Below are 14228 nucleotides of genomic sequence, written 5' to 3' on the forward strand. Positions count from 1 at the left end.
GGAATGTAGACAGGCCCGTTTTGGAATGAGGTCATCTCCTTGATAGAAAAGGTATATGGAGTGAAATTGTTGACAGATCCCAGTATAAGTATATTGGGATTATTTGAAGATGGAGTGGATCTCGACTTGCCCCTATTCATAGGTATCTCTCGTATCTTATTTCCAGCACAGACACTTCTTGCATTTTATTGGTTAGACACACAACTTCCATCCATGGGAGAACTATAACGCAAGATCAATATATTCCGCTAGGAAAGAGGAGTCTATCTTAAAAGCAACTCTATATTGTAGATCTTATTTTTTTTTTTTTTCTGGCATATTATGACAATGTTGTGTGTTATTTATTACAGACTACACTATTCTAGACTGCATATATAATGAGCAGTCTCGCACATATTACGTGTTAGATGTCATGTGTTGGAGGGGACACCCGGTGTACGACTGCCAGGTAAGTCATGAATACTATGCAGATAAGAACAAGGCTTCTTTATTTCTTGTGCCTGTTTTTCTATAATGACGGTCACCCAGTAGGTGTAATATTTGTGATCTATAACTGACTTTCTAGATTTGGGACATGAATGGTTTAATAGTGTAACCCTGACAATTTTTCTTTGTCGTCTTTGCAGCAGTTGTATAGTTATTGTACAGCAATTGACGTACAGACGTTTTGATCCTCCTCCTTTCCATTTGCTCAGTGATAATGGCCCGTTCTCTTTCACAGACTGACTTTCGCTTTTACTGGCTCCAATCAAAGCTGCAGGAAGAAGATGGGTTGTGTAATATTTCTAAGATCAACCCTGTAAGTAAAGCATTAAATGGAATTAGAGTTACCAGTAAGTAGAGCTAGTAGCCACACAGGCTTCACATTGGAGGCCCTGAGCTCAGACTGACAGCATGCTGGAAAATTCTCTCCTTCTACAATAATTGCAGGAGAGATGACGATCTGCCAGTGTATGCCGTCATTGTGCAGCGTGTCTTCATGTCTATTCCTGTATGATTGTAGAAACACAGGATTGCAGATGTTAACGCATCCTGATCACATGACCCAGCCGTACTACACAGCAGCATAATATGGCGTGACACGATATGATAGAAACGGGAATTTGTGCCACATCTATAGCAAAAAAATCTGTATACTTCATCCATGTAACGTTACAGCACTGACTGACATAAAAAAAGCAAACTTGTGTATGCAAATTCCAAAGTGAGATGCTGGAAATAGGACTTCTCGTCAAATATTTTCAGTAAGTGGGTGAGATGCTAAAATGAAAGTGTGTTGTACCTTAAAATGACATGTCTGTCCCCCTATACGAGTGATTGGTCATGAATACATGGCTGTGATGTTACATGGTGACATGTACTGCTTGCATCACTAATGGCAAAGCTAGTTCTCAAATTTGGAGTTCTAAGTACAGGAACATTTTTTTTATTTTTTTGGGGGGTGGGGGTAATTTTATTAAAATTCTATCCCATTCTATCACTTGAGATAGTGTTGAGATGTCCTCATTTATACCAACTATGCCTGTTTTCGATACCCAGCCTATTGCTCAAAAAAGCCAATGTGCCATGCAGTATTAACGAAAACATATCCTACCCCGCTCTCTAATTTTTTTTTTTTTTTTTTACATTTTTATAACTAGAAAAATGCTCCTCACATGTTATAGTTGTATAAGACTCAGGCCAGTTCCACACAACCGTATAAAATATTGTCCATTTCACCCAGGTAACTTGGATGATTTTTCTCCCCCGCTATTTGTGTACAGTCTGTATGCAATCTGTTTTGTACAGCAGCAACCATTAACCATTTATAAGACCATTTGCAGATTCCCATATAACAGAATTGCAATGCTTCCATTAAAAATGGATGCAATACTGTGGCTTCGTATCTTCGTTTGGCATTCTTTTTTTTTTTTTTTTTTTTTTTTTTTTTTTTTCCACACCAATTTGGTTCCCAGAGGTTAAAAAAAAAAAAAAAAGCAAGCTAGTCTGCTCTGCTCTATTGAATAACATTGGTCTGAGGGTGATCTGAGTTTTTTTTTTTTGTTAGATTCTTTCTATTGATATTTAAATTCATTTAGAGGGGAAGGGATAATCAATGGGGGAGATTAGAATAATGGGAAGAGTAGGGGTAATCTGGGATGGGAAGGGGAAAACAATGAATAAAAAGGATAGGTCAACTAAGCATGTTGCACAGACAGTATTTTAAGTAAAATTATTGATGAAAAATAACGGTTATATGGATAATAGTATAAATTGAGAAATTATATCAGGTTCACTTTAAAAGGACAGAAAATAAGATACACCACTGCCTTTCAGGTCTTATCTACAGCTTTCTAGAATGCTTAAACAGATATACACAACAATGCACAGTGTTAAACAGCTATAAACGCCTGTGCCCATGCAGGGAATTGGGTATAAGACGTTTGGTGCAAAGAAATAAATAACCCTTATAGAGAAAAAATTGCACATCCAAGAACCGAAGCATATGCTAAAAGAATTTTTATTAGACAACTTGTATTAAAAGTATATATATGTCTGTAACAACAATAGTAAGGGATAATAAGAGAGTGAAGACTACCAATAGTGGAACCACATGTCAGAAGCAAATGAATAAATAGTTAATGCATTATACCCACTCCAAACAACAATTGTATACACATATCATAAGTATTGTGCCAGTGTACAGCTGAATAAAGCCACTGGTGAGTATCACCAAAAAGTGGAGGAAAGATGGAAGGGGAAAATAGAGATTGCTGGAAGTAAATAATTACCTCAGACCTGCGGTGCCACTATGCCTACGCACGTTTCGGCTTGTGTGCCTTCTTCCGGGATTGAAAGTACAGTACATAATGTAATGTAAGTAAAGGACCTCTGAACCACAGAAATTCCAAAGCATCGAAAATATCCATTCCTGTTTATATTTTATATACTTTCTTTTTTTCATGAAGTTCAAGTTCATTGGTCTACCGAATTTCCCCTGTTCGCTGGATTCCATTCAAAGTGTCCTCACACAGTCCTATCCCTACAAGGTATAGTATTCATTATACGTGGGTGTATATATATATATATATATATATATATATATATATATATATATATATATATATATATATATATATATATATATATATTATACTGTGTGTATGTATGTGTATGTATGTATATATATATATATATTATACTGTGTGTATGTGTGTGTATGTATGTATGTATATATATATATATATGTATATATATATATATATTTTTTTTAAACAACCCTTTCACAGTTCCCGTTTAAGCAATATCCTGTTAGTACGCCATAGTACACCTAAACTTTGCAGAGCTAATTGGCCTCCTGTTTTAATAAATAGGGAGTTGTATTACTAGTACAATATACTTGGAATAAAGAGAACTAAAATAAGAGTTGCTATGTAGAAGAAAGAAAGAGCTGGTGATGTCTTCTGATTAGTGATGAGTAAGCGTGCTCGGGTAAGGTGTTATAGGATAAGGTGTTATCTGAGTATGCTTGGGTGCTAACCAAGTGACTGTGGCATAATATGTTCGAGTCCATGCACCTGCATGTCTTGCAGCTGTTTTTGCAGCATGTCTCGCGGATATCAAACAGCCTTGGAGCACGTTTGCTAATCACTACTGATTTTTAGAAAGCTGCACTCTGCTTTCCGCAGCAGGATGGACTTATCGGTTTGTGTTCTTGCTTCATTACTAGGTGGACGGCCTGTTATTTTACCACATGCACACACACTATACTCCAGGTAGTACTCCGCTGGTTGGGTGGCTCCGTCCATACATGGCACCTGAAATTCTAGGATTTCCTGCCCCACCAGGACCCCTTACAGAAAAGCCAGCATACGCACAAGAGCAAATGCGACAAATTCTGGAACACAAGAAGGATGGGAAAGGAGCAGCGGAGGGTGGACGTTATGAACTGGAACATCTATCAACAATCCCTCCATCTTAAGAAGATTGTATGCACAAAAGACTTCTGGCACACGCTCTCCAGGATGGTGTGCACATTCATTCATTGCTGCCATTCCGATAACACCACCTGTGCTTTGACCTTAATATTGTTCTGGGCCTGACATGGAGTTAATGTACAGCGGTGCACTATTTATAAACCTAAAGTATACATTTTCTAATTTTTTTTTAATAAAACTACATTTTCAGAAATGCACATGTGAATTTTTCTGATCTGTAACTGCACTTTGCTTTCTAGTAAAGATGCCTAGATATTTCTAGTTTTTGTGGTCTTCATCACAACACTGACCTAAAATATCTTGTAACAGTCTCAAACTGAATGATGTATTGTAAGGGTAGGACCATGCATGGCGGATAGTTTGCACAGCGGACTGTAGATTATTGTGACGTACCCATCCCTCGTACACGTCAAATCATGAGGCAGTTGTAGGTGATGACAATAAGGTGGATCTTGCCCTATGCAGTGCAAAGGGTGAAAATCTGCTACAGGACTGATGAGCTGTTGATTTGAAAATTAATTTCACCCAGTGTACATTATAGACATCTATGAAAGTGACATTGGTGAAGTGTGTCATTTTAAAAGCTTATTAATCATAGAAGCTGCAATGTCTGATCTGTGCCAATGATATATTCAGCTTCTGGAAATATGTGGACCATATGAAGTCACAGATGTATGATTATTTTTTGTATTTATGATTAATAATTAGTGATGAGCGAACGTGCTCGGATAAGGTGTTATCTGAGCACGCTCATGTCCTAATCAAGTGTCTTCGGCATGCTCAAGAAAAAAAAAAAAAAGCTTGAGTCTTGCGGATGTTCGACAGCCGCAACCTATGCCGGAAACTGCCTGTTTGTTAGAAATTCCCTGCATGTGTTGCAGCTGTCAAACACTTACGAGACGTGCAGCCGCGTCTACTCGATGGTATTCGCCGAAGACATTTGGTTAGCACCCGAGCGTGCTCGCTCATCACTATTAATAATTTTCAAAGAATTTTCTTTGTAAGGGTAGATTCACACAATTGTATATAAAAAAAATTGTTCAGTGTTTCATCCACAAAAGTGGACCAGTATTTTTCTAACTTGTCATCCATATGCAATCTGGTCTTTTTTACAGCAGCTATTATTTCCAGGACCATTTACAGTTTCCTGTGCTATAGAATTGCAATGTGTTTTGGTAAAAATCGGATGCTACACTGACTCCGTATGCCATCTGTTTTTTTTTTTGTTTGTTTTTTTTTCCTTTTGTCCTCACACCCATAGATTTGAATGGGTGATTCTCAACTGAGTTCCAGAGGAAAATTGTTCATCTGCACTGCCTCATTGAATGACATTGATCTCATGATTCCATGTTGTCAGGCAATTGTTCAGTGATTCACTGATAAAGACGCATTTATCTCGAATAAGGACTGCAGTAAACACAATTCACACACATCAAAACCTTTACGGAATAAACTTCCCAAACAGAAGAACATATATGGTACATATTCCCACCACTATTACAGCCAGTACCATAGGGTAATGTATTCTCTCTCTGTCATTGGTGGACAATGTTAAAAAAAAAAAAAAAATCTCTGAGGCGGCATTCACTTATCCATGTCCTAGTCCGTGAGTCACAGACCAAGCCGTGGGTCTACCGATCTGTACTCAACAACTTCATATGATTGCATGAGGCTGCCAAGTTCAGGTCAGAAGACTCGCAGCTGGTCCATCCACATACTAGGACTGCGAGACCTAGATGTGCGAATTGGGCTTTGGGCCTAATTCATGTGCACATAAAACACGGGTTGTGGTCGGATCGCACACCCTGGCCCAACTGGCAGGTTTCCTGACCTGAGCTAATTGACTGCATTACTATATATGAGGCAGTGGGCTCAGGTTAGGAGTATTTCTATCCAAAAATTATGCATGGTTCACGGACATGTGAATTCGGTCAAAGCCAGTCAAAGTGCTAAAAAAAATACCAAGAAACCTCCAGTGAATCAGGTCTGTGGTATCTCTATAAATTACCCCTTTGGGCAACCACATCAGTATTTATAAGCCAAAACCAGCAGTGGAACAATCAGAGGAAAAGTATAATAGAAACACGTCACCACTTCTGTATTTCTCACCCACTCCTGAGTTTTGCTTACAAATACTGATTGAAAATATTGAACGTGTGACCGTGGCCTAATAGGGATAATCGCCAGAAAATTCTTGTGTATCAGGTTGTGGAAAATGCCCTCCGACCTCTGACATGCATATACAAAAGAGGCTAAGTCTACCCACTGAACCTCATGGTTATATATTTGTATTTTACCTGTATTTCTTGCGTATATGTCTGGTTGTATTACGCTGCAGTTTAGCCATGAAAATAATGTGACGTGATGAGCTAGTATTGTGTGTTCGCTCCGGGAGATTGAATCACGTGTGGCAAGGGCAGACTAGTTACCAGAATAGTTACTTTTGGGGCAAATTTCCTACTGTGTAATAGGACTAGGCCACAGGCCCATTTATTTAGAAGCTATCAGTCTTTTTATACGTTCAGTCTGATCTCCAGGATCATAAAGCCAGCGATTTGGAATATACTGTTTGCTTGTCCATGAGGTATATTATGACTTGTCTTTTGAAACTATAAAGCTCTGCAGAATATGTTGGCGCTATATAAAGATTATTATTAGTAATAAGCAGTATCCTCCTGGCCAAGACTAGAAATCTGCTGACACCCAGTCGGTGTGTGTAGCCCTAGCCTTGTGGGATAAGTAGTAGTCTGTTCTTACAAGCATTTTGCCATTTTATCCATTGAACCCCTTGAGACCACCCTTTGAAACAGTCTTTTCAGAAAGGCCCACGGGTTGTTAAGGCGTTTTATACCTGAATTCTGGCATGTAAACAACGTAAGTCGCAATATTTTTGCAGAATGTGAAAGTTGCGCAGAAAAATTGCGACATTTGGCATTTACACACCAGTCTTGGCAGCTACGGCTGTATTGGCGTAACATGGAGCAGATGTGGTTGCACCCGAACGTCATATTCTTGAAAAATGATGCCCCTTTAGGCTGTGTGCACACGCTGCGGATTTTGCTGCGGTTCCGCAGCAGTTTTGGCACCTAATCCGCAGCGTGTGCACAGCCTTAGTGTCATATACTCCAGAAATGTAGTGACTGGAGTACAGTTGTGGCGGTGACACATGACAGTTAATAGAAAAATGAATTAGCTCCATCGTACTCCAACACCCCCTTCATTAACACTATGCCAGTCTTAATGAGCCAGAGCTATAATGTTCATACCAAGCGGGGTTAACCAGTTCAGTACACCGTCACACCTGCTTGTTTTGCGTCCCTTTCTTCATTGATTTGCAGCACTGGCTATGTATTACAGCCATCTCTTTTATTTCTGTAGGTGTGTACCTGTGCTCGGATGTCTGCCAGCACTATATGTGCTGGCGATTTCTTTCCCTGGCTTGTCTTGGAGGTAGAGACCAGCATGTTACACAGCCTATAGATTATGGAGATGGAGGTAGAAAGGTTTCACAGAACCGATAATGTAATAAACGGTTCTCATCCCATAGATCACTATTTACTAGATATTTCAGTTACTCTGCATGTAGCTCATTCACACGTTCAGTATTTGGTCAGTATTTTACCTCAGTATCTGTAAGCCAAAACCAGGAGTGGGTGATAAATACAGGAGTGGAGACGTGTTTCTATTATACTTTTCCTCTGATTGTTCCTCTCCTGGTTTTGGCTTACAAATACTGAGGTAAAATACTGACCAAATGCTGAATGTGTGAACGTGGCCTAAAAGAGATCCCATTACTGTACACTTTTGGAGAGGAGGCTATTTGTTATGGGGTGGTGGTGATGAAGGGGTTATGCTTGGAGCTTGTCCTGCAGAGTTAATGGGTGCCACTAGAGGGTGCCTGTGTATCTTTTCTGGATGTCTCACTGTTTTTTATGACTGCTTCCTCTTTCCCCCCTCACCCTGTTAAGAAAATGTCCCGTCCATATTAAATCTTGGGCAGTGGCCTTCCTGTAGTGGTTTCTGAAGCAGGGGGGCAGCCATAGCACACCCGTAGATCCTCTGCTTGGTCTCTGGGCCTCCAGCGTGAAGCTTTATAGGAGAGGCCTGGCCATTATCTAGGCCTCTTGGGAGCCCCAGCCTGTAGTAGGAATTGGAAAGTGGAGGGAAGATTGCAGGCATGGCCCAAGCCCTGACACAGGAGGAGGAACAGGTAATTTTTTTTATTTTCTCTGTGTGTAGATTCTATGTTACCGGCTTACAGAGCTTAGTTTGTCAGTAAACTGTTAAAGGGCAATTGTGTGCAAAAACTCATCTGTATTAACAGCAAGTATCTGCAAAGCAGTCGTGTAATGTGCAAATGTGTGTTCTGGAGCAGCCGGTCTTCATGTGTGAGATATTCTGCGATTTTTCTTAATCTATGTGTTGGGATTTTTGAGCCATTTTAAGAAGTAAAAGATACTTTTCTATTTAAAAAAAAAATCAATTGCTTGTCAATGTATATAGTATATCCAGTCCGCAACAGACCACCTGTACAGGAACATTTGCAAAAATTCCCATCCACCGTGCTGCTAGGGCAAGAAGCAGACTGCAGGCACAAAATAGATACAGAAACTCAGGGGGATGTCTACTAGAATGAGGGTCCAGAACTGCATGTTCCTACCCCCACTGCACTGAGGAGTATGAATGGAGAGGTGGTCAAATGTGTCGTGCTTCCATGGGACTGACAGTGACAGCTGGGTGCCACGTTCAGCTGTCCGCGCCAACTACAGAGCTCTACTGCCAATCCAAGCAGCGAGACAGCTCAGTACACCCATTGTAGTCATTGATGGGGATCACTGAGGGACCCCCATAGTGATCAGACTATATCTTGTGGAAACCCCTTTAACATACAGAATTTTTTTTTTTCTGTATTAAAATACATGCTACGGGCAGCACAATGGTTGACATTCAGGTCATAAATCTGAATCTATCTGATGGTAAAATCTTCCTGAGCTCAAGTGGGCTTTATCCCAAACTCCGTAAATGTCTTCTGAAATGTGCCCTAAAAAAAAGAGCTTTGCAAGAAAGAAAAAATGAAATGTGCGCTCAACTAGGGACACAGAGCCCAGAATGATTGCAATCTCTGTACAACACTCCAGAATATATAAGCAACCATAAGTAGTAGTTCTTTATGTTGTAAGCAGAAGTGAATTGTTTTGCCTGATTTTGCACATCACATTTTAGCCACGCAATACAATAAAAAAATTGACTTTATCCCTGTTTCATTAGGCACATGTACAGTGGGTACGGAAGTATTCAGACCCCTTTAAATTTTTCACTCTTTGTTTCATTGCAGCCATTTGGTAAATTCCAAAAAGTTGTTTTTTCTCACTAATGTACACTCTGCACCCCATCTCGACTGTAGAAAATTTTGCAAATTTATTAAAGAAAAACTGAAATATCACATGGTCATAAGTATTCAGACCCTTTGCTCAGTATTGAGTAGAAGCACCCTTTTGAGGTAGTACAGCCATGAGTCGTCTTGGGAAACGGAAGGTTTTTCACACCTGGATTTTGGGATCCTCTGCCATCCTTCCTCCAGTTCCGTCAGGTTGGATGGTGAACGTTGGTGGACAGCCATTTTCAGGTCTCTCCAGAGATGCTCAATTGGGTATTGGTCAGGGCTCTGGCTGGGCCAGTCAACAATGGTCACAGAATTGTTCTGAAGCCACTCCTTTGTTATTTTAGCTGTGTGCTTAGGGTCATTGTCTTGTTGGAAGGTAAACCTTTGGCCAAGTCTGCGGTCCAGAGCACTCTGGAACAGGTTGTCATCCAGGATATCTCTGTACTTGGGCGCATTCATGTTTCCTTCAAATGCAACCAGTCATCCTGTCCCTGCAGCTGAAAAACACCCCCATAGCATGATGCTGCCACCACCGTGTTTCACTGTTGGGATTGTATTGGGCAGGTGATGAGCAGTGCCTGGTTTTGTCTACATATATCGCTTAGAATGATCACCAAAAAGTTCTATTTTTTGTCTCCTCAAACCAGAGAATCTTATTTCTCATAGTCTGAGATTCCTTCATGTGTTTTTTAGCAAACTCTATGCGAGCATTCATATGTCTCGCACTGAGGAGAGGTTTCTGTCGGGCCATAAAGGCCCGACTGGTGAAGGGCTGCAGTGATAGTTGACTTTGTGGAACTTTCTCCCATCTCCCTACTACATCTGTGGAGCTTAGCCACAGTGATTTTGGGGTTCTTCTTTACCTCTCTCACCAAGGCTCTTCTACGATTGCTCAGTTTAGCTGGACGGCCAGGTCTAGGAAGACTTCTGGTGGTCCCAAACTTCTTCCATTTAAGGATTATGGAGGCCACTGTGCTCTTAGGAACCTTGAGTACTGCAGAAATTCTCTTGTTACCTTGGCCAGATGTGTGCCTTGGCCAGTTCCTTTGACCTCATGATTCTCATTGGGTCTGACATGCACTGTGAGCTGTGAGGTCTTATATAGGCAGGTGTGTGCCTTTACAAATCAAGTTCTATCAGTTTAATTAAACACATCTAGACTCCGATGAAGGAGAACCATCTCAAGGAGGATCACAAGGAAATGGTCAGCATGTGACTTAATTATGAGCGTCGAGCAAAGGGTCTGAATACTTATGACCATGTGATATTTCAGTTTTTCTTTTTTAATAAATTTGGAAAAAAATCTACATTTCTGGGTTTTTTCCCATCAAGATGGGGTGCAGAGTGTACATTAATGAGAAAAAAAGATTTTTATTTTTTTTTAATTTACCCAATGGCTGCCATGAAAGGGTGAAAAATTTAAAGGGGTCTGAATACTTTCCGTACCCACTGTATATCATTAAAGGGCTAGTCCCATCACCATTATTCTATCCCAATATGTAGTAGGTATAATAAAAATATCAGCAAATTCCTCCAATTAGAAATGTAGCTTAGTTCTTCTGATAAGCTATGTCACTTCTGCCATGTGCAGGCATTGCAGGACTTTAGTTATCCATGGTTATGACTAGAGTTGAGCAAATTTGTTTGGGTCCCTGCTTATTCTGCAAGCTATAGAACTTACCGAATAAGCTACAGCGGGAACCTGGATACATGGAACACGACGGCTGATCAGCTGTTCGACTCCGCAGCTGCGAGCGTCACGGCTGTGTCACAGCACATGCATGAAAAGCCTGTATGTTAGACATTCTCTGCATGTATTGCGGCTGTCGAACAGCCATGAGACATGCAGCTGCGGGGACTAAAACATATTAGTTGAGCATGCCGAAGATACCCGATTAGCATGCTCATATAACACCTTTGCGCTTATCACTAACAGTCAGCAAAAAAAATAAGGACTTTTGAACAACTCCATAGACTATAACAGGTACGCATTCTAACTGTGAAAACGTCATCTGTATGAGGCCTTAAAATAATAGAAAATTTTTGCACTGCAAGTCGTTTTATCATTGCTCTGCATATGTATATTATTTTTAAAGTTTATTGTGCACTTTTTCTGGCGGTTCCAGGCCAGACCAGGGACCACAGCAGGTGATTAAATCATTTTTTTTTCCTTTTTAAACTAGGCAAGTCTATGAATAAATATAAAATAAAAAAAAGTGATGGAAAACCCCTGTTAGTTTTCAGACTTATTTTTGAAAGTATAAAAGCTGATTGGTTAATATTGAACAAGTTGCAAATGATGATTTGGAATAAATTTGCAACTTTTCTCATCACTCGCCAAGTTTGAAAAGTGGTCTCCAAGTGAGATGTAGTTTTAGGCCGGGGTCATGCTTGCGAGTGCAATGCGAGAAACTCTCCTCAATACCCGGCACTGCCGCCGGCCGTTCGGTCCAGAGCGTTCAGCTGCACAGAAAGACATGCAGCCGCACACTCCGGTCCCAAGTGCCGGTGGCAGTGCCGGGTATTGAGGTGAGAGACTCGCGCAAGTTTCTTGCATTGCACTCGCAAGTGTGACCCCGGCCTTAGTCATATTTAAAAAGAAAAAAAAAAAAGTCTGAAAATGGCTCCAGTTTTTCAGTTTTTAAATCTACGTCTGCTCATAGTAAATACAGCATTGATGTCGCAGCTTAGTACATCTGAGCCTTATAGTTGCTGTAAAGTTACAGCAGATTCCTAGTACTTTTTCTAACTTATCTGCCTGTACATAAGATATTATCTGGTTGACATACTGTATATTAGCACTTCCATGGTGAAACGACTGTGTAAATATTGTTTTTGTCATTTATGGGTTAATACTGCCTCTTCCGTGCCTGTGCCATCTGTCGTCTGTCAATCTTCAACCATAAAACGTAACGTATCCTACTCCGCTAACATTACTTGGCTCGTCTGGACAAAACATCTTTGTTCAAGTCCTTGCCTTCTAAAATGCCCACTGACGTGCCACATGCCATCAGCCAGTTGTCATATAAGCGCCACACTGTGTTTCTCACTATTTCTGCACCACGATTTCCCAGCATTGTGTACTTTGCGCTGTGTCACTCCCTGGCATTCCTAGTCTGGGATAGTTTTACATGCCCATGTTTTTTTCCCAGGCCACGCAGCGGTTCCTACAGGAGATGAATTCCTGGACTTCCTTTCACTCAGTGCCCCCTCTCTCCTGGGATGTCGCCGTGAAGTTTCTAATGGCAAGAAAATTTGACGTTGTCCGAGCAATTGAACTGTTCCACTCATACAGGGTAAGGGATGAGCTGCTCTGAAACGATCAGTTATACACACCCAAGTATATTCATCCCATATGCACATTTCAAGAAGAATGGTAGTGATAATCCTTTCATTCAGAAAAGTAGTTGTGCCCAATGCATATTCCATGTATCTATAAGCTATATAGAAAATAAAGAAACCTAATGAAAATACTCATCTTGTCCAGCTCCATTCACATTAGGGTAAGTGCACACGTAGTTTTTAGGTTGTGCGGATTTTGTTGGAAAATCCGCAGGACAAAAGTCCTGCGGTTTATCTGCGGATTAGCCTGCGGTTTCACACCTCATAATGATAAGGTGTGAAACCGCAGCGGAAACTGCACAAAAAATTGACATGCTGCGGATTGTAACCCACAGCAAAACCGCGTGGAAAAATCCGCAGCATGTGCACTGCGTTTTTTTTTTCCATAGGAAATAAAGGTACTGTACAACGCAGCCGAATCTGCTGCGGACCCACAGAGCCAAAACCGCTGCGGATCTGCAGCGTGTGCACATACCCTAAAGATTAGAGAGAGTCCAACACCTGGCACTCCTGACGATTAGCTGTTATCAGTGGTGGCGGCTGCCGGCTGGAAGTACTCGCCGAGCTGCTCTGTTTTCTGGTAGTTGCTGAGGCTTGGTGCTCCACATCTGCCTCCTATTCAAATCAATAGCGGGTGGATGTGTAGTACCCTGCGGCCACAAGTACTCATTTGCCGAGCTGTTCCGTCTTCTGATAGTGGCCGCCAGTCTCCACCGATAACAGCTTATCGGCGGGGGTGCTGGTTGTCGGATCCAGACACTAATAACCTATCCTAAGGATAGAACCATAATGTTAGGTGTATTATCGGCACCAGAGCCCATAGAGAGTGAAATTACATTTAAGGGTAGGTCATAAGTGTAAAAGTACTGAACAACCTCTTTAAGTTCTCACGAAAAGTATTAAAGATGCTTTTTTTTAAATGCAACGTAAACTAACCTGTGATGCATTTTTGAAATCTGCAACATGTCAACTCCTGGAGTAAATCTGGATTTTATTTGTGGATTTTCCCCATAGGCTTGAATTAGATGAGGAAATCTGCATGTGAAAAAATGCATATGTTTTTTTTTAATGCATTTCCGCAGCGAAAAATCACTGAAAAAAATGACTTTATCAATACAGTTTCAGCAAAGACAAATAACAGGATGTATCCAAAACAAAAGTTTTATTGCAAATATCACATCCCAAAAGGAGACAAAGACCACAGCTTATATCAACATGTGTTCCGGCTCATTTCTTTGGTTTTGCTTTAATTTTTTGTACTTAGCACATGCATCTTGTCTATATAGCTTTCTTTCCACGAGCAGGTGCAAAACAGTCAGGTGTTGTGTACTGCTCTGCCCCCGTCTATTTTGAGGTCTGCTGGCACGTAGAGAGGTGAACTACAAGAGTTCGGGTCCCTCCTGATTGGGTACACCTTGTCGTGGTGGGATGGCTTTTACTCTTTTGATCACAATAGTGTTAACAAAGTACTGATTTATTTACACGTACTACTATTTATTAATTTACTTACTGCAGGGTATTTGCTC

The 14228-nt window shown here is 40.7% G+C and overlaps 1 protein-coding gene across 5 annotated transcripts in view; it reads left to right on the plus strand.

Moving 5' to 3' along the window:
* The window catches only part of SNUPN (snurportin 1), a 68215-nt gene that overhangs the window by 27532 nt on the left and 26455 nt on the right, over nt 1-14228 (plus strand). For 3 of the 5 annotated variants that reach the window (XM_073579492.1, XM_073579493.1, XM_073579491.1), the window contains 3 exons: nt 351-448; nt 722-799; nt 12513-12656. In XM_073579492.1, the coding sequence (XP_073435593.1) occupies nt 351-448; nt 722-799; nt 12513-12656 (320 nt within the window). Of the gene's footprint in view, nt 1-350; nt 449-721; nt 800-2948; nt 3030-3709; nt 4175-7913; nt 8188-12512; nt 12657-14228 lie in introns of those variants that run through there. The other 2 variants (XM_073579495.1, XM_073579494.1) reach the window with 2 other exon arrangements.

The sequence above is a fragment of the Dendrobates tinctorius genome, unplaced genomic scaffold (genome assembly GCF_039654945.1).
Source record: "Dendrobates tinctorius isolate UK_male_01 unplaced genomic scaffold, ASM3965494v1 ptg000062l, whole genome shotgun sequence".
Taxonomy (NCBI): domain Eukaryota; kingdom Metazoa; phylum Chordata; class Amphibia; order Anura; family Dendrobatidae; genus Dendrobates; species Dendrobates tinctorius.